Source organism: Diceros bicornis, chromosome 20 (assembly GCF_020826845.1).
Source record: "Diceros bicornis minor isolate mBicDic1 chromosome 20, mDicBic1.mat.cur, whole genome shotgun sequence".
Lineage (NCBI taxonomy): Eukaryota > Metazoa > Chordata > Mammalia > Perissodactyla > Rhinocerotidae > Diceros > Diceros bicornis.
The window spans coordinates 17,641,653-17,657,190 of record NC_080759.1 but is presented as its reverse complement, the minus strand read 5'-3'; the positions used below and the strand labels follow the sequence as shown (position 1 = coordinate 17,657,190).

At 37.9% G+C, this 15,538-nt stretch overlaps 1 protein-coding gene across 3 annotated transcripts; it reads left to right on the top strand.

Annotated features, from left to right (window-relative positions):
• The first annotated feature begins 854 nt into the window (after nucleotides 1-854).
• GAPT (GRB2 binding adaptor protein, transmembrane) lies at nucleotides 855-6,488 on the top strand. Of its 3 annotated transcripts, none has more exons than XM_058564046.1 (2): nucleotides 855-1,031; nucleotides 4,759-6,488. In XM_058564046.1, the coding sequence occupies exon 2, from the start codon at nucleotides 5,062-5,064 to the stop codon at nucleotides 5,539-5,541; it is 480 nt and encodes a 159-aa protein (XP_058420029.1). In that variant the 5' UTR covers nucleotides 855-1,031; nucleotides 4,759-5,061; the 3' UTR covers nucleotides 5,542-6,488. The 3 variants fall into 3 exon arrangements, 2 of the variants coding, with proteins under 2 accessions (XP_058420029.1, XP_058420030.1); XR_009223156.1 differs by lacking the exons at nucleotides 855-1,031; nucleotides 4,759-6,488 and adding exons at nucleotides 1,787-1,896; nucleotides 4,661-4,748; XM_058564047.1 differs by lacking the exon at nucleotides 855-1,031 and adding an exon at nucleotides 1,787-1,896.
• The last annotated feature ends 9,050 nt before the right edge of the window (nucleotides 6,489-15,538 follow it).

Below are 15,538 nucleotides of genomic sequence, written 5' to 3'. Positions count from 1 at the left end.
CCAAAGATTGGGAAGTAGGAAAACAGAGCTCAACATAATACCTGATCCATACCAATGATAATTATACAATAATTCTATTTTGAATATATATAGCATTTCTTCTATAAGCTCAAAGAATGGTTATATCTATTACTTAAAAAAACATTCCTATCTAGAAAAAAGGACCAGACACTATCCCTCCATGTTATTTATCTGTAGAAAAACTAAAGTGATAAGAGGTTAGATAACTTTCCTAAGTTTAAAGGGCAGAACCAATTGTCCTGACTTCTAGAGTAAATCATGTAATTTTACATAAATATTGTGTTTATTACACCGCATGCAGATTGTGTGTACACGTGCGTGTGTTGTTATTTGGAAGGGTGGCTAATATTGCAGTTAAATATACTGGTGAGACTGTAGCGTGTGTTCATAGATTCACAACCTCATAGCCTCCTTCACTCTGGGATCTCTGCCTGGAGCACTCCTATTCTGCCTTGATTAACTCCTTATTCTACGAGGCTCAGCTCAGGTCTTGCCTTCCGTGACCCTGAGCTGATGCCTCTTTTCCTTGCTCCCACTGGCCCCTGTGCATAACCATGTCTTTCTTAGCCCTTGCTACCTTGATCTGAAATGGTCTGTGGGTACAGCAGCCTCTTCACTGGGCTTTAGGTGCTACAAGAGAGTGTCCATTAATGCACCCCTGCTGCTTAGCACAATGCCTGGCACAATGCCAATGCCCTCTCTATATTGACAGTATTGTTCTTCTAATGTCTGATTGGTATTTCTGCAACTAAATCTTCTTTTAAACCACCAAAGTGAATCCTCTGTGGTTGAAAAAGTTCCAATACAATTTAGAAGGTAAAATTTCCATTACTTCGTCATCTTATCTGTCTAATTCAGCATTTCCTGTTTTTGTATTCTGTAGAGTTGGTCTCTGAGAGATGCTGTTAAATAAGGGTTCTGTGTTGGAAAAGTGTTATTCAACCTAACGAGACAGGAGGTATAGCGGTTAAGCCCACAGATGCTGGAAGCAGACTGCCAGGCCACATTGGGTAAGTGGTTACTTCTCGACTGTGCTTCCATTCCCTCCTCTGTAAGACAGGACAAACAGCGGTCCTCTCCCATCGGGCTGCTGTCAGGAGTTATTGAGTAGTACACAAAGGGTTTAGAATGCCTAGTAAGTGCTCAGAATATGCTGGCTACTATTATTAAACAAAGTTAACCATTTCTTCTTTCATATTTGGTTCTGTTTTGTTTGCTTGCTGTAGGACTGCTCACAGCCTTTAATATGCAGAGTGCCTATGCATCTCCAGCAATCAGTATTTCCCAAATTTACTTGATGAAAGACCTACTGGAAAATCCCAGAAGTAGTGCATCTCCAAACATACTCTAGGAAATTCCTATCTTATCAATTTAAAAAGAACCTTAACATCTTCCAAACCAAAATTGGGACACTGGTTTGACAAGTTTGGATGTAACCTGGGGCATTGGATGTAGTATTTGAAATGAGGACTGTTCTAGCATACAGGCAAACAAATAAATAAACAAGACCTATGCGTTACTACATTTAAAAATCTTTTCTTTTTAAAAAATTTGAAGTGCAAGTGAAATGACTTTTATTGATTCTAAAGTAAAGAATGCAAATATTGTTCAAATAAAAGCCATCTAGGCTTCTCACATTATTTTCTAATATAGTTGGAAAATTGTTACTTGATAAAGATGAAGGGCTGGACTTCCTTATTCATCTAATAAGAACTTCCTCTAGAGCCAGGAAACTTTGCAAGTATGAAATAATCTGAAAGAGGGAGATAAAGAAGGAAGTAACTGACCTCAGTGAAAAAGAGGAACAAGTTCTAAACTAAAGCTGGTTTAAAACCACCAAAAGAACTAAAGAGAGTCCAGCATACCAATCTCAAGGTAAGAACTTTTTAAGAAATTTGGATAATGAAGAACTATAAGAAACAAGTTCATTTTTAATAATCAATGGCTTTTTATCTTATCAAAAACAGTCTTTAGAAAAATTGCCTTGAGTGGTCATTGGGTGAAAAACCAGTTTACAAACTGAGAGTGATGTTCATGTTTCTTTACAAGTGCATATGCTCACAAGTGTAAGGTTATGCTTTGCTGTTCGCTGGTTTCCAAACAGAAGGGCGGTATCTGACTTTGAAAATTCCAGAAGTTTATCAACAATTTATGATTTTAAGACAAATGAATAATTGTTAGGTAACCTGTTGGAACTGATTTCCAAAACAAAAACATATAGTCTTCTTTGAAATTGGGCAAAGTGAAATTTATTTAGGTTCTAAGCTGTGTTTGAAGGGCTCTTGTTTAACATGCTTTTCAGTCTAGTAGGTCTTTACGCGCCTCAGGGTTTTTCCTATTAAGCTATTTTGAAGAGAAGAAAACGACACATTTCTTTCCCTATAAAAAGTCTTCTTGTCTTAATTTCAGTGAACACTTCTTTGAAAAACAATTTTAATATTGGGAATGTCCACTTTATGTAAAACAACATAGATGGTAAAAATAAATTCTCCTCTTGGAAGTTGAGAGAGTGATTTATTCCCTTGTCCTCAGGGGTCAATAGTTAGCCTTCTCCACTTCTGTTGCAGGCCTAGCACCTTTTAAAAAGCTGATTAATTTCAATCAGTATTTGAAATTTAGTTCAAATACGCAGGCAAATAATTACTTAAATCGGTAATCATTTGTACCACAAAATATCTTAAATATGATCAGTTCTCATCTGTTCTAGAGGGGAAATAGGGTCCTCATTTTCCAAACGTTTGCCATGGAACACAAGCATTGTGTCTGGTGTTATAGAGGAGAGACGTTACAAAAGTTCCAAAGAGATTAAAAGACGTCTAGATCTAGTGTATCTGTCCCTATAGTTTTATAAAATAATTTTTATAAATTAACTGTATCTCATATTCAGTTTGATATTTTATGTGAAATGCCAGATTGAAAACTTGCATGTTGATGTATTCTAACATTAAACAAGTTTAGAAAAGTTCACTGTCATACGTGAATACTCACTGAAAGCAGAACACAACCTTATGGGTTTTCTTTTTTCCTGTTTATTATTGTTATCCTAATGGAGGTTGCTCCATTCATTAACAAATATTTAATAACCTAGCTATTCTCTGTCTAGTACTGGTGCTGGTAATATAAAGATAAATAAAATATGATCCCCAGCCCTCAAGAACTTCAGAGCTAATTAAACTGTACAAAGTTAGTGATGGATGTGCTTGACAGCCATTGACAGAAATTTGGGTAAGAATAACATTTTACTTGAATCCTGATTCAATCTCTTCTTAGTTGTTAAAGATGTTACTTACTCTCTTTAATCCTCTCTTTTCTAATCTATAAAATGAGGATAACGATAGTATCTACTTCATAAGGCAGCTGTAGGATTAAATGAGATAATCCATGTAAAGGTGTTTAGAAGGTGACCCAAAATAAGCTCTTAACTAAACATTATCGATGATGACTTTCAACAGATGATGACAATCATCCCACAAGCACTATTAACAATATTGGATGACTACAGCTAACAATACTGTATTGTATATTTGAAAGTTGCTAAGAGAGTAGATCTTAAAAGTTCTCATCACACACACAAAAATTGTAACTATGTGAGGTAATAAATGTTAACTAAACTTAGTGTAGCAATCATTTCACATTATATACATATATCAAATCATTGTGTTGTACACCTTAAACTTATACAATGTTATATGTCAATTATATCTCAATAAAACTAGAAGGGGAAAAAAAGCAAAATGATATTGAATGTGACTATTTCTGTGTCTAGGCTGAAAGCATGCATTAATAATGTTTTGTTGACAAAATCATAATAGAACACTCAGTCTAGTTGAACACTTTCTGTTTCTCTCCTCTGCCATTTTAAAGCATTGACAGAAAACACTCTAAAATTATCTTAATTGAATGAAAGTTATGTGCTGGAAGTTTTGAGAAGACTGGTGATAGGAAGGCTTTCAATATTTTACGTCACAGAGCTCTTTTCTTCTTTTAATTATAAACTATACCCTTTAGAAGACATATCTCCAGTTTTAAACTATCAACTTAAGCAATTAGATGCTGAAATTTGGAGTCATTTGTTTAATCATTCATTCAATAAATATTGATGAATGCCTTTTCTGTGCTAGGTGTTATGCTATTCTCTAGGAATATAAAGATGAAGAGACCTGAACTCTGCCCATCATTTAACCAGGCAGGAAGATACACAATTCCCTGTAATTTAGGTTAGGGTACTATAATAGATAATGGACTCATTAATATGGGAATATAGAAGAAGGAGTGAGTCGGGAAAAGACATGGTCCCTGACCACTCCACAGGCTTCACAGAGGAGGTGGTAGATAATGGAAATGATTGCACATGTATACTCTCATCCCTTTCCTCCTATTGTGTTCAAAGCATTGTCTTTCACTTGAAAATTATTAGCCTTATTGTCAAAACCCATGTTGAAATCTAAGTGATAAAATCACTCAGGCTCCGGCAGGGACAGGATCTTCTAACTCTTTCTTTCCTCACAACAGCTATTACCATATTCTATATTGAAGCAGAAACTCACTAAATGCTGGTGTTTAATGTATTGGTAGAAACTGGTAGGTTTTTTATTATGCTATGTAATAAATATGCAATTAATATGTTTTTAATTTACAGCAGGTTTCTGGATGGCATATCATTCAACCTTCTTTTTCTTGGGTTTTCTACTCTGCTATTATCTTCCACTCATTTCTGCTTCATCTTGTGATTCCCAGATAGAAAAGGAAGTGGAGTGGAATAAAATCGCCCCTGACACGGTGCAATTATACATTAGTGGTTGTAAAGCAGAAAGCATCAGGTACAACGAGAACCATCTTCCAAAACTAAGTTTACTCAATCTCTCCTCTAATTGCATCAGGACTTTGCCAGATGATGTTCGTTCAGATCTGAAAGAGAAATGCCTAAAAGAGCTTCCAAACTTAATTTCGAACCGTACTGTACAAGGAATTACATCAGTCTGTACCTGTGATTTCATTAAGGGCTACGCCACACCGATAAACAACACCATTTGTGCAGAAATGTTGAAAAGCTGTGGAAATACGTTAGCAGCCGTTTCTATAGGAATTTCCCTTTTGGTACTGTTGGTGATCTGTGGTATTGGGTGTGTTTGGCACTGGAAACACCATATCACAACACGATTTACCTTACCAAAGTTTTTGCAAAGAAGAAGCAGCAGGAGAAAAGACTATACTAAAACGCTCTCCTTGAGTCCCCACATTATCAGCTCAAAGCATAAAATCTCAGTTCAAACCCAAGGCCACAGATCTCCTGCAAGGGAGACTAACATACATGACAACTATGAAAATGTAGAAGTGGGTCCTCCCAAAGCTAAAGAAGAAACCGGGAAGGAACTATACCAGAACACTCAGCCGTCCAATTTCGAGGAGGAGCACATCTACGGAAATGAGACACCATCTAACTATTATAACTTCCAGAAGCCTTGTACTTCTGAAGTCCCTCAAGATGAAGACATATATATTCTTCCAGATTCATATTAACTTTTCAAAATATTGGGTTTAGTTATTGGAGGATAAATATTCTTTGGGACTTTTATGGCACTGATGTCATTATTGATTGAGTCTTCTGATGAAACTCAATGTCTCTCATCTATTTCCACCCTCTGAGTCCTCTCTATGTGCATCACTGTGGATTAGTTCTGGATACTCTCCACCCTCCTTGCCCTGGATTAGTTCTGCATTATGTTATATTGATTCTTCCTTCTAAATGTTCCCTGTTATCTTTTTCTTTTATTTATATCTCCACCATCTTTTTCTGTGTCAAGATTATTGTCACAGTCTCCTAACTAGTCTTTCTGGCTATATTGTCTACACACTCAATCAGTTCCCCATGATGCTGCCAGATGTATTTTCAGAAAATATTCCCAGTGGGCACATCACTCCTTTGCTTAAAACCTTTTAATGCTTCCTTTTTGCAAAAGATATAATACTCATAATTCTAACTCCAGAATAGATGATTTTCTGTAATTGGTTCCAATTTACTTTTCCAATGACTTCTACTAATCCCTCACTTCTCTGCTTTCATCAAAATCATCGCAAAACCTGCCAAACTCATCCCTCCTCCATGCCTTCGCTTGTCTGCCCCTCTTAAGCCTGCTCAGATCATATGTCCCTCCACAAGTCTTCTGAACCATTCCAAACCTACTTTTACCTTTTTCTTTTCTGATCTCCTATATATTTTGCTACCTGTTAAGTTCTTTGGGCATTTAAACGTATGAATGTTTGCTATGGAATTTTATTATTTAATGTCATATGAGAATGTCTTAAATTCTCTACAAAATTGTAAGGAACTGCCTCATATTCATATTTTAGCCCCAATGCCTAGGCCATCATATGAGACACTCATTGTTCAATTGACAAGAATTGAATTGTACATTTTGCTAAGTAGTTCTAAGAAAAATATAATAAATTCATCCATCCAAGGAATATTTATTGAGTACCTTCTATCTACTTCTTACTGTGCTGTGCATAAGGAGGGGGTAAAACAAAAAGAAAGACATAGGTCCTGAACACATACTCTCTAGTAGGAAAGAAATGACAATAAACAAACAAACAAATAAATACTATGCTAGTTATTAAGCTGTGATGTCTCATCTCTAAACCAACCCTTGTATATGCTGCTCTGAATTGCTTGGGCTGGGACTCTGCAAACTACATTTTTCCTTTGCCATGTGGATCCATATTAGGTTCTGTCAATAGGGGCTGCTAAGGAAGACTGGTAGGCAATGGGAAGGAAGAGGGACTAGCTCCTTCTTGTTCTCCTTGTTGTCCCGAGCGGGTACTGTTGCCAAGTAGTTTACTCCAGCATCACTGGTTGTTTGCAGTTTCTAGTTTCTTCTCGCACTCCCAGAACCAGCTTCATTGCATCCTATCAGAGACGCCAGCACCAGCCAGGCAGCACCTTCTCCTTAATATGTCAGAACCAGCTCTCCAGCAGCTCCAAGCTCCTGAGGGGCCAGCAGGAGATAAATGGCACCCTCAGAGCTCTGGGCCCCAGTCCCGCAGGGTGCTGCCTCCTAGGTTCTGATGATCCCCAGCCCTAGGGATGGTGGCTGTCTCCTGCAGTTACTGTCTCTATGGTACCTCAATGTCCTCTTTTTGTCTTTTCAGTCTACCAATACCTTTTTTGCTAATTTTCTATAATCAATTCTCTCTGTTAAAACAAACTAGTATGGTTTCTACTTCTCCACGTGGATGCTGAATGATACAAATAAAAAAGGTATAGTAGGTCCTTTGGAGAAAAAAATAGCTTTCTGTTTTTGAGAGCAATGGAGTTGGTAGGGAAGAGGGTTTGAATTTTAATAAGAACTTTAATCAGTCAAAGGTGGCCTCTCTAAGGATACACTTAAGCTGAGACTTGCGGGTGAAAAGGAGTTATCCGTGTAGATGTGGTTATGCAGGGATGGGGTCAGTATGAGAAAAGAATCTGAGATGAGAGAATTTATGTGCTCTAGAACTTCAAGAAAGCCATTGTGGCTGGCGCTTAGTGAGGGAGGTCTGAAGTGACACCCGATTGGTTGGTAAAGGAGGGAATAGCAGACAATGCAACTTCTTATAGCTCTTGGTATGTGGCTTAGACTCTGTTATGGATGCAAATGGAACCTAGTGAAGAGTTTTAAGCAGAGGAATGACATTTACATTTTTTAAAGAGATACTGGGTTGAGAAATGACTGAAAAGGGGCTAGATGGAAGTGGGGAGAGCAGTGAAGAATATTGCTCAATAATTTACTACTCATTGATGAAAATTTATCATGTGTGACAAGGTTTTAAATAACTCCTATTCACCTTCTAGAGAAGAAAAGGATTTACATTGCTCTCAACTTCTAGATTGGTCCTGGAGCAGATGATCATTTTAAAGTCTCAAATAGGAAGTTTTTTGCTAGAATAATCAATATCCATGCCTACCTATTACCCAATTATAGGAGCTGAAGATAACCTGACAGAAATACTACCAGGGCCTCTGTCTTGGTAGGATCCTGAGAATCAGGCTGCAATGAGTAGGGTAGTTAATCCAGAATAGCTCAAGTGGTATTATCTAAGGTAAGAGTGAGAGTCAACATTGAGACGACAATCTAGAGGTGGATACTAGAGAAGCAGCCTTAAGGGTCTGGTCTGAACAGTAACTGGGAGGTTGTAAAGCAAGATTTTCACTGGGCTAAGCAAGGGCCCATTTGCTGTGGAGATCAATAATAGGTTGGGGTATATTGTTCTACCCTATTATTGGGGTATGTTATTATTACCTTTATATTGAAGTATAAGGCAGATTGAAGTGAAATGTTTCAAGTTGCAGGCTGAAAGCAAGGTTGAGAAGCCAGGTGCTCGTTGTTGCTGGATATTGGCCAAGGAGTCTCACAGAGACTGGCTATAAATCATAGAATGTGTCATGCCTACATTTCTGTGAGTACGAAGCAAAGCCACAGTCATTGTATTTGATGCTACCGTCTTCTTTCCCCCACCCTCAACATCCTTCCTCTTAATTGTGGTACATGTGGTTGCATTTCTAATAATATAACACAAATACGAACTGCTGCTCTCGATAGATGCAGACGAACTTTATTATCTTTATCTCTCAAGGACAATTTTTACTTTTGAGATTTAAGAAGGCAGAGAAATATCGTAATAAAGCATGCAGATAGGAGATAGAAATTTGAAAGGGAGAGAGGAGGGGAGAAAAAGAATGGTGGGAGGAATAAGGAAGAGGAGGAGAAGTGAGAGAGGGAGTGGAAATGAGAAAAGGAGGGAGGGGGGGAATAGGAAACAGGAGAGGGCACAAAGAATAGTGTACGTATAGTAAGAAGAGAAGTTGAATGACAATTTCCTTTATTATCTTCTTCCCACCCCCCTCCCCCCACAAGAACTGCTAGTAAAGTTAAGTAGGTACAAAAAGAAGACAGAAGTGGTCTGCCTGGTTGAATGTAGAGAATAATTGGTTACTAGTAAATGTATTGATAATTGCACATACCCTTGTCATGGAACTCACTAGCCTTCTTGCCTGTCCTCAAACCTGCCTAATTTAGGGACATGACACTCTCTCAACCTTGAATGCTCTCCCCCAGATGTTCACATTGTGAACTCCTCATTTCGTTTAGCTCTCTGATCAAAAGGCACCTACTCAGAGCTGACAATAAATCTGAAACAGCCCCCTATCATTACTCTCTGACACTTTCTACCTTGCTTAAGTTTTCTCTATAGCACTTATCACTACCCGGTAAGCGTTTGTGCATTTATAATCTGTTCTCTCTATGTAGACTATAAGCTCCATGAGGGCAGAAATATTGTCTTACTCCCTTCTTGATCACCAGTACTTTGCTCATAGGATATGCTCAATTATGTTTGCTGATCAAATTAATGAGGTTTTTTTCTTTAAGATTAACACTTTTAGTGAAATTACTGAAATATTTTGGAAAATAACATAATGGGAAGAGTTAACATATATTATTTTGAACATCACTGATACGTAAGGATATATTAAGGCAGATTTTTATAAAAATTCAGTGCCATAAGTCTTCTTTGCCATGTCAACACCCTCAAGCTTTGTCCCTGTGATCCCAATCATTGGAGCCAAGTGATACCTCCTCAGGTAGAATGAAAGCAGAGAAGACCAGGTACTGAGGCCAGTGTGGAGATTGGACATAGGGCTCCATGGAAGAGAGGTAAAAGAAAGCAATCAAGAAGGGGGAGATGACACTTGTTTCCACGTTTTTAACTGCTATTCTAAGCCACAGTTGACTTTTTAAATTTAGAGAATGATAAGTCCAATATCCACTTTTTAATGCTAACCGTGTGTGATCACTTTGCACTATTGCATTTTGCTCTCTCTTTTTCCCTTCACAGGCTCCTTTTCTCTCATATGCTCATTCAGTGTGGTGGTTCTCCAAGATTCTTTCCTTGTCTCCCAGTGTCTTAATGCTTCTTCCTCAGGTGATGGAGGCATTTATGCATGAACTCTCCTGCCCCAATGTCTTTGTGAAGCATTTGACCCACACAGCTCACCCTCTAGTGCTTATTTCTATGCAACATCTTTCAGGCATCTGAAATTCAGCATGGCCCAAACTGATGGATAGGGGTCAAAGTTGGGTGTCACTCAGAAATAGAGATGGGATTAGTGATGGGGCAAGAGAAAGCTCAGAGATAAAGAGAGGGTATCCATTGCACAGGTTGCTTGCTAATAAGTTCAAAAGCTGACAATTCAAAATGTCCCAGTGTTAAAAACCTCAGCCTCAAAATATCATGGTGTCGGTATACCATGTAGCTACTTCTTCAACTTCAAAGCCTGGCTCAAACAAACAAGGTTTGTCCAGTGATCCTCAGTCACTGAAGCCAGCTAGTGTCACTTTTAGAAAATAGAGTATTTTTCCTGCTCTTCCCCTCACTTCTGAGTGATGAGCTCTGAAACTTCACACCGTGTGGATAGTAGCAGGAAGTGGTCCAGGGCCTGCTCAGCATCAGGTTAGTGCCTTGTCTGATAACTACAGATGCATGGCTCAGAAATGCTACTTATTTAGTTTTCTTCAACATTTTCATTTGCTACTTATTTTTAAATCTTCTTAGGATAACTACATTGAACTGGATCTAAAAATCAAGGTTTAATGGACTATATCATGAAAAAAAACACAAAACGGGGATTTTAGAGTTTGTCCACTTTGAGCAAATGGATATCCACTGATAGCCCTGTGAAACACAGGAAGATTGCAAATATATCTTGAATAAAAGCACCTTCTGGTAGATGCTTACAGTGGGATAGACAGGAAGTCTCAGAACATCAAGGTCATGAAATTTATAGCAAATGACTTTAATGATCTAGTAGGGTAAAGTTATTTCAGTCATGTAATAAATATTTATCAAGTGTCTGTGATGTATCAAACACTGGAAGAGCACTGGAAATTCAGCAGTGGGGTTGGTGGGCGGAGGGTGTAGAGACAAGCCCTGTCTCTGCATTCAGTGAGCTTACAAGTATAAAGGAGTTCTGATACTTATACAGGCTACTAAAATGTATTGAGACAATGGAAGGGAAGCACATGGTGTAGTGGAAAACTAACCGGGCTTGGGGTTAAGAAAGCTTTCCTGCAAAAAGTGACACCTAAACTGAGACCTGAAGGACAATTAGGAGATAGCCAGGCAAAGAGGCTGAAGGAATGATGTTCCAAAAGAGAGGACAGCATGTGTGAGGGCCCAGAATGCAGAGTGCGTTCAAGAACCGGAAAGAAGGATAAATATTGCTTGAGTGTAGAGTGTAAATGGAGAAGGGCAGGAGGAAGGTAGTACCCGTGAGCAGAGGTCAAATGATACAGGGCTTTGTACGACAGATTGAGGAGTTTGGACTTTATCCTAACAAAGCTGATACCCATGATATCAGAATATGGTCTTGGAAGAGAGAGATGACATTGATTTTTCCAAAAATCATAGGGTATTACAAGTAAAGAATTTCCAAGCTGCAACAGAATATGGGAAGCAAGATTCTGTGGTTCAGGATAAAGGACTTGATTTCAAGGAGCATGTGTCTATGAGTTATAAAATACGCAGTGCTCTCCAGTGTTTTATTAAGGCTCCCACAGCTTAATTTAAATTCAGCTCCTGTAGTTCTGTATTTTGTGATTCTCCCAATAGAGATGGGAATTAGGCAAATGAGAGCGGCTTAAACAAAAGGAAGCACAGAAGATGGTAAATTGCCAGATGCAATCAAGGCTGGTGAAGGTGTGACTGCAGCTATTGACCTATGCTGTTGCCATGGAAACCAAAGCTCTGTGGTCCTGCAGTGCTTTTCCCTTTTTAAGGACGATTGGCTTTGGTGTACAGGTAAGACTGTAAATTATGGAAGTTGGATCATCCATTGCCACATGTATTCTAAATTCTTGTTAGTGACAGAGACAGTGGCTAAGTGGGTCTGAGGTGGACTCCCCCCAGAAGCTGCCAAAGGCATAAAGTTGAAGCACGATGAAGGGCAGATTTTAGCTGGTGCCGCAGGCCCACTTCCCCAGCTCCACTCTGTACTAGACTGACATATTAATGATACTCAGAATTTAGGAGGAGGAATATATTAACTAGGTTTTACCTATTAAGGTAGGTATTAACATATGATTTTTAAAATATCAGATCAGGAGATCTGGAACTCATCAAGCAAATACATACAAATGTACATTTTATTCCCCTTCTTAGGTGTTTCTGAGAAGACTCTCGTCCATATTAAATTCCTGGCATTGGAGCACCAGGCCCCATAATTAGGCTTTGCATGAATTATCTTTCTTAATTCACCAAGAACTCTATTACATAGATACTGTTTTTATCTACATTTTACAGATGAGAAGATTAAGATTTAGGGAAGTTAAAATTTGACCAAAAATCTTAGTGTCAATTAAAAAAAAAAAAATAGAGGCAGTATTTGAACCCAGTCGTTCTGATGCCAGAGACTCGCTCAGATTATTTTATCATGGTATTATTAGTAGACAATATCTTCTGTCTTAGAATTGTGGAATTTCAGATCTAGAAAATAACTTGAAAATCATCTAAACTGACTTCCACATTTTGAAAATGAGAACAGTGAGCCCCAGAATGTCTACGTGACTTCCCTAAGGTCACACAGTGAATTAATGACTAACTAGGCTCAGAACTCAGAGATTTTCAACATATCCTGCCATCTTTCTTACTGACTGTGGTCTGCAACACATCTTGCTGCCTTTCTTATTGTTTGTAAAAATATAAAGATTTTGTTTGTTGGATTTTTAATCTAAGTCTTCCTCATAGCATCCCTTTGAGTCTCATTTTCTGAGAGCTTTGCTTTTCTCTATTCTATTCTAGCTGGGCCTTCTCCTCTCTGCATCTAGAAATGACACTGATTTTTCCAAATGTTAAGCAAAGATAGTCCTAAGAAGGCAGAGTATATGGTTTTCTTAATGCATGTGGGTCTTGTGTGGCCGGAGCTAAGTAACGAAGGCAATCAATCAGGAGTGGAGTGGTGCACAACACGTCCTCTTCTGGTCATTATTTCTTAAAATGTACTCTTTTGTCATCTTGTCTCATATGGCAGAGTTTGTCTAGACTAGATACACTTTTGACTCAATTATCTGATAAGAGAAAAACATGACCGACAGAAGAGGAGCATTCCGGGTGAGGGGGAAGGGGGAGGACGTGGGGAAATGTCTGTGATGACTGTAGTGCAATGAGAAGGCTGGAGAGCACATGTGAATGGACAGCTAATGACAGAGTAAATATCCTCTCTGGGCTGGCATGGCAGGACCTGGAAGCTATTTTCAGAATAGCTTCAAAGCTTCTCCTCTTTGTTCTAGGAGAAGACCAAGAAGAATATTTTGAAGTACCTGAGCAAGGAAAAATCTGACATTACATATAAGGGAGAGCCTCTTTTTAAAATCAAAAGATGAAAAAGCAGAAGCAAAGCAATAATTACTTTTTAATTTTCTAGATCAACTAATTAAATCTTAGAGCAAAAGTTTAGAAGAGGATTAGAAAAGTGCATGGTAGAGAGAAAATTTAGAAAAAGGAAGAATGAAGAGATGAACCAAAAAGGAAGCCTTGATAGAGTTAAATAATACCCTTGGTGGTAATCAAAAGAGAGAAAGTTCTATCAAGAGTTAAAACTCAGACATCTACAAAGGCTGAGCAGGAGACATATAGTTACGAATTAGGCCTACTGAAAGGCAGTGAGTGCGAAGTGTTGTGCATGTGGAGCGAGCAAGACAGCTGCCTGAGCTGTACTGCCTTTTCAGACGCCCTGCAGAACAAACAATAATCAGACAAAATGTGTCCCTTAGCTCTAAATCAAGGTGTACTTGCTATGCAAGTCTGTAGAAAGGGTAAATATGGTTTTATTTTTCCTTTGGGTAAAAGGCCTTTCTAATGACACATTTTATAGTTCAAAGATATGTAGTATTAAAGGAAACCAGAGGGGAAGTGGGACTCTCTTCATTTAAGAATGATTTTCATTTCCTCTTTTAATTAGTTGCATTGCTTAATATAACAGTACCTTCTTCACCCACACTTGTTGAAGAAGAAAGCTGTGAGGCTTAATTTAGGTGCATCTCCTTGTTTGCACACAATGGAAAAAAATAAAAGCTGTAATAAAGATTGTACATTGTAGCCTGTGGGTTGAGATCTTACTCTTGACCCCTTTTCAAAGCCCTGATTAAATCCCAGGTCATTTATGAAGCCTTCTTTAATACCAGCAGTCCAAAAGGACCCATCCATTTGCTGATTTCCTTCCTTTTTCTGTCCATCCATCCCTCCATCCATCCATCCATCCAGCCATCCACGCATCCAACAAATATTCATTGAGGCCCTGTTAGCTATTAGGCATTGTGATAGGGACTGAGGACTCAACGGTGAATAAAAACATACAATGCCTAAGTCTAGAAGAACCACAAAAAAAAAAAATCACACAAACAAATGCATAATTAGGAACATAAATGAATGCTATGAAGGAAAGACACATGGTGATATTAAAGCTTGTAATAAAAGATCTTGAATTTGACTTATTCAAGCAGTCAGGGCAGGCTAATCACACTGGCTTACTAATGTACTAATTACATAAGCAGAATTTACCTAGAAAGAAAACAAGAGTTAATGACTGCCTTTCTATAAAAGAGGCCCATTATTATAGAACATTATCATTTCTATTGGCGTTTTTGTTTAAAAGAAAGAGCAAAATCTCATATAGCTTTGAAGGGTTTGTAAACCACTATTAAAAATAATTAGAAAGAAACACGAAAATATTGGTTGAGAAAATTTCATAGAGATTAGCTTTCTACACAGGTCTGGCATGAATTTAAATATTTCTACGCTGTGTAATAGAGTGGAAAAAATAAATACTAAAGCATATAGCAGGCCTACACTTGTATCACAGTTCTAATGAGTATTAGCTATGTGGCCTTGCAAAAGTTATTTATTCTCTCTAGGTCAGAAAATCCACAGCTGAGAAGTGGTAATAATAAGAAACCTGCAAAGTTATTGTGAAAAGTGAATGAGAAAATATGTGAAGATGCCTCAAACATTAAGGTTATTCGATGCCTGAGATGTGTGTAAAACAGTGATCTATTGTATTACTTGTCTCAGCTACATTACCTACATATTGTTGTTGGACTTTTCACCATTAAGGACTACTTTTTATAATTTTCTTCTTCAAAGACTTTGTGCTTTGGAATATTTTGCTCAATAAAATAAACTTTATTTATTATACAATAATTCCTTTTGAAGTTTTCAACAATCATGCACTTGGAACTACTAATCGGAACTTCAGATCAGCATGATCACAAGTGAATTTATATATTTTCAAATTAAAAAAAAAGAGAACTTCCTGCACCATTGTCACCATTTTTTTTTAAATTTGGAATAGCTACCCTCATGTGAACAGTGAAGCAGCTCTTGTACAAATTTTTTCTAGCAAAATTAGGGGCAAAAATGTCAAGCCAAGAGCAAGATTGAGGGAGAGTGGGCTGGAGATAGACGAGGTATCTATCTCCAGCTGCCC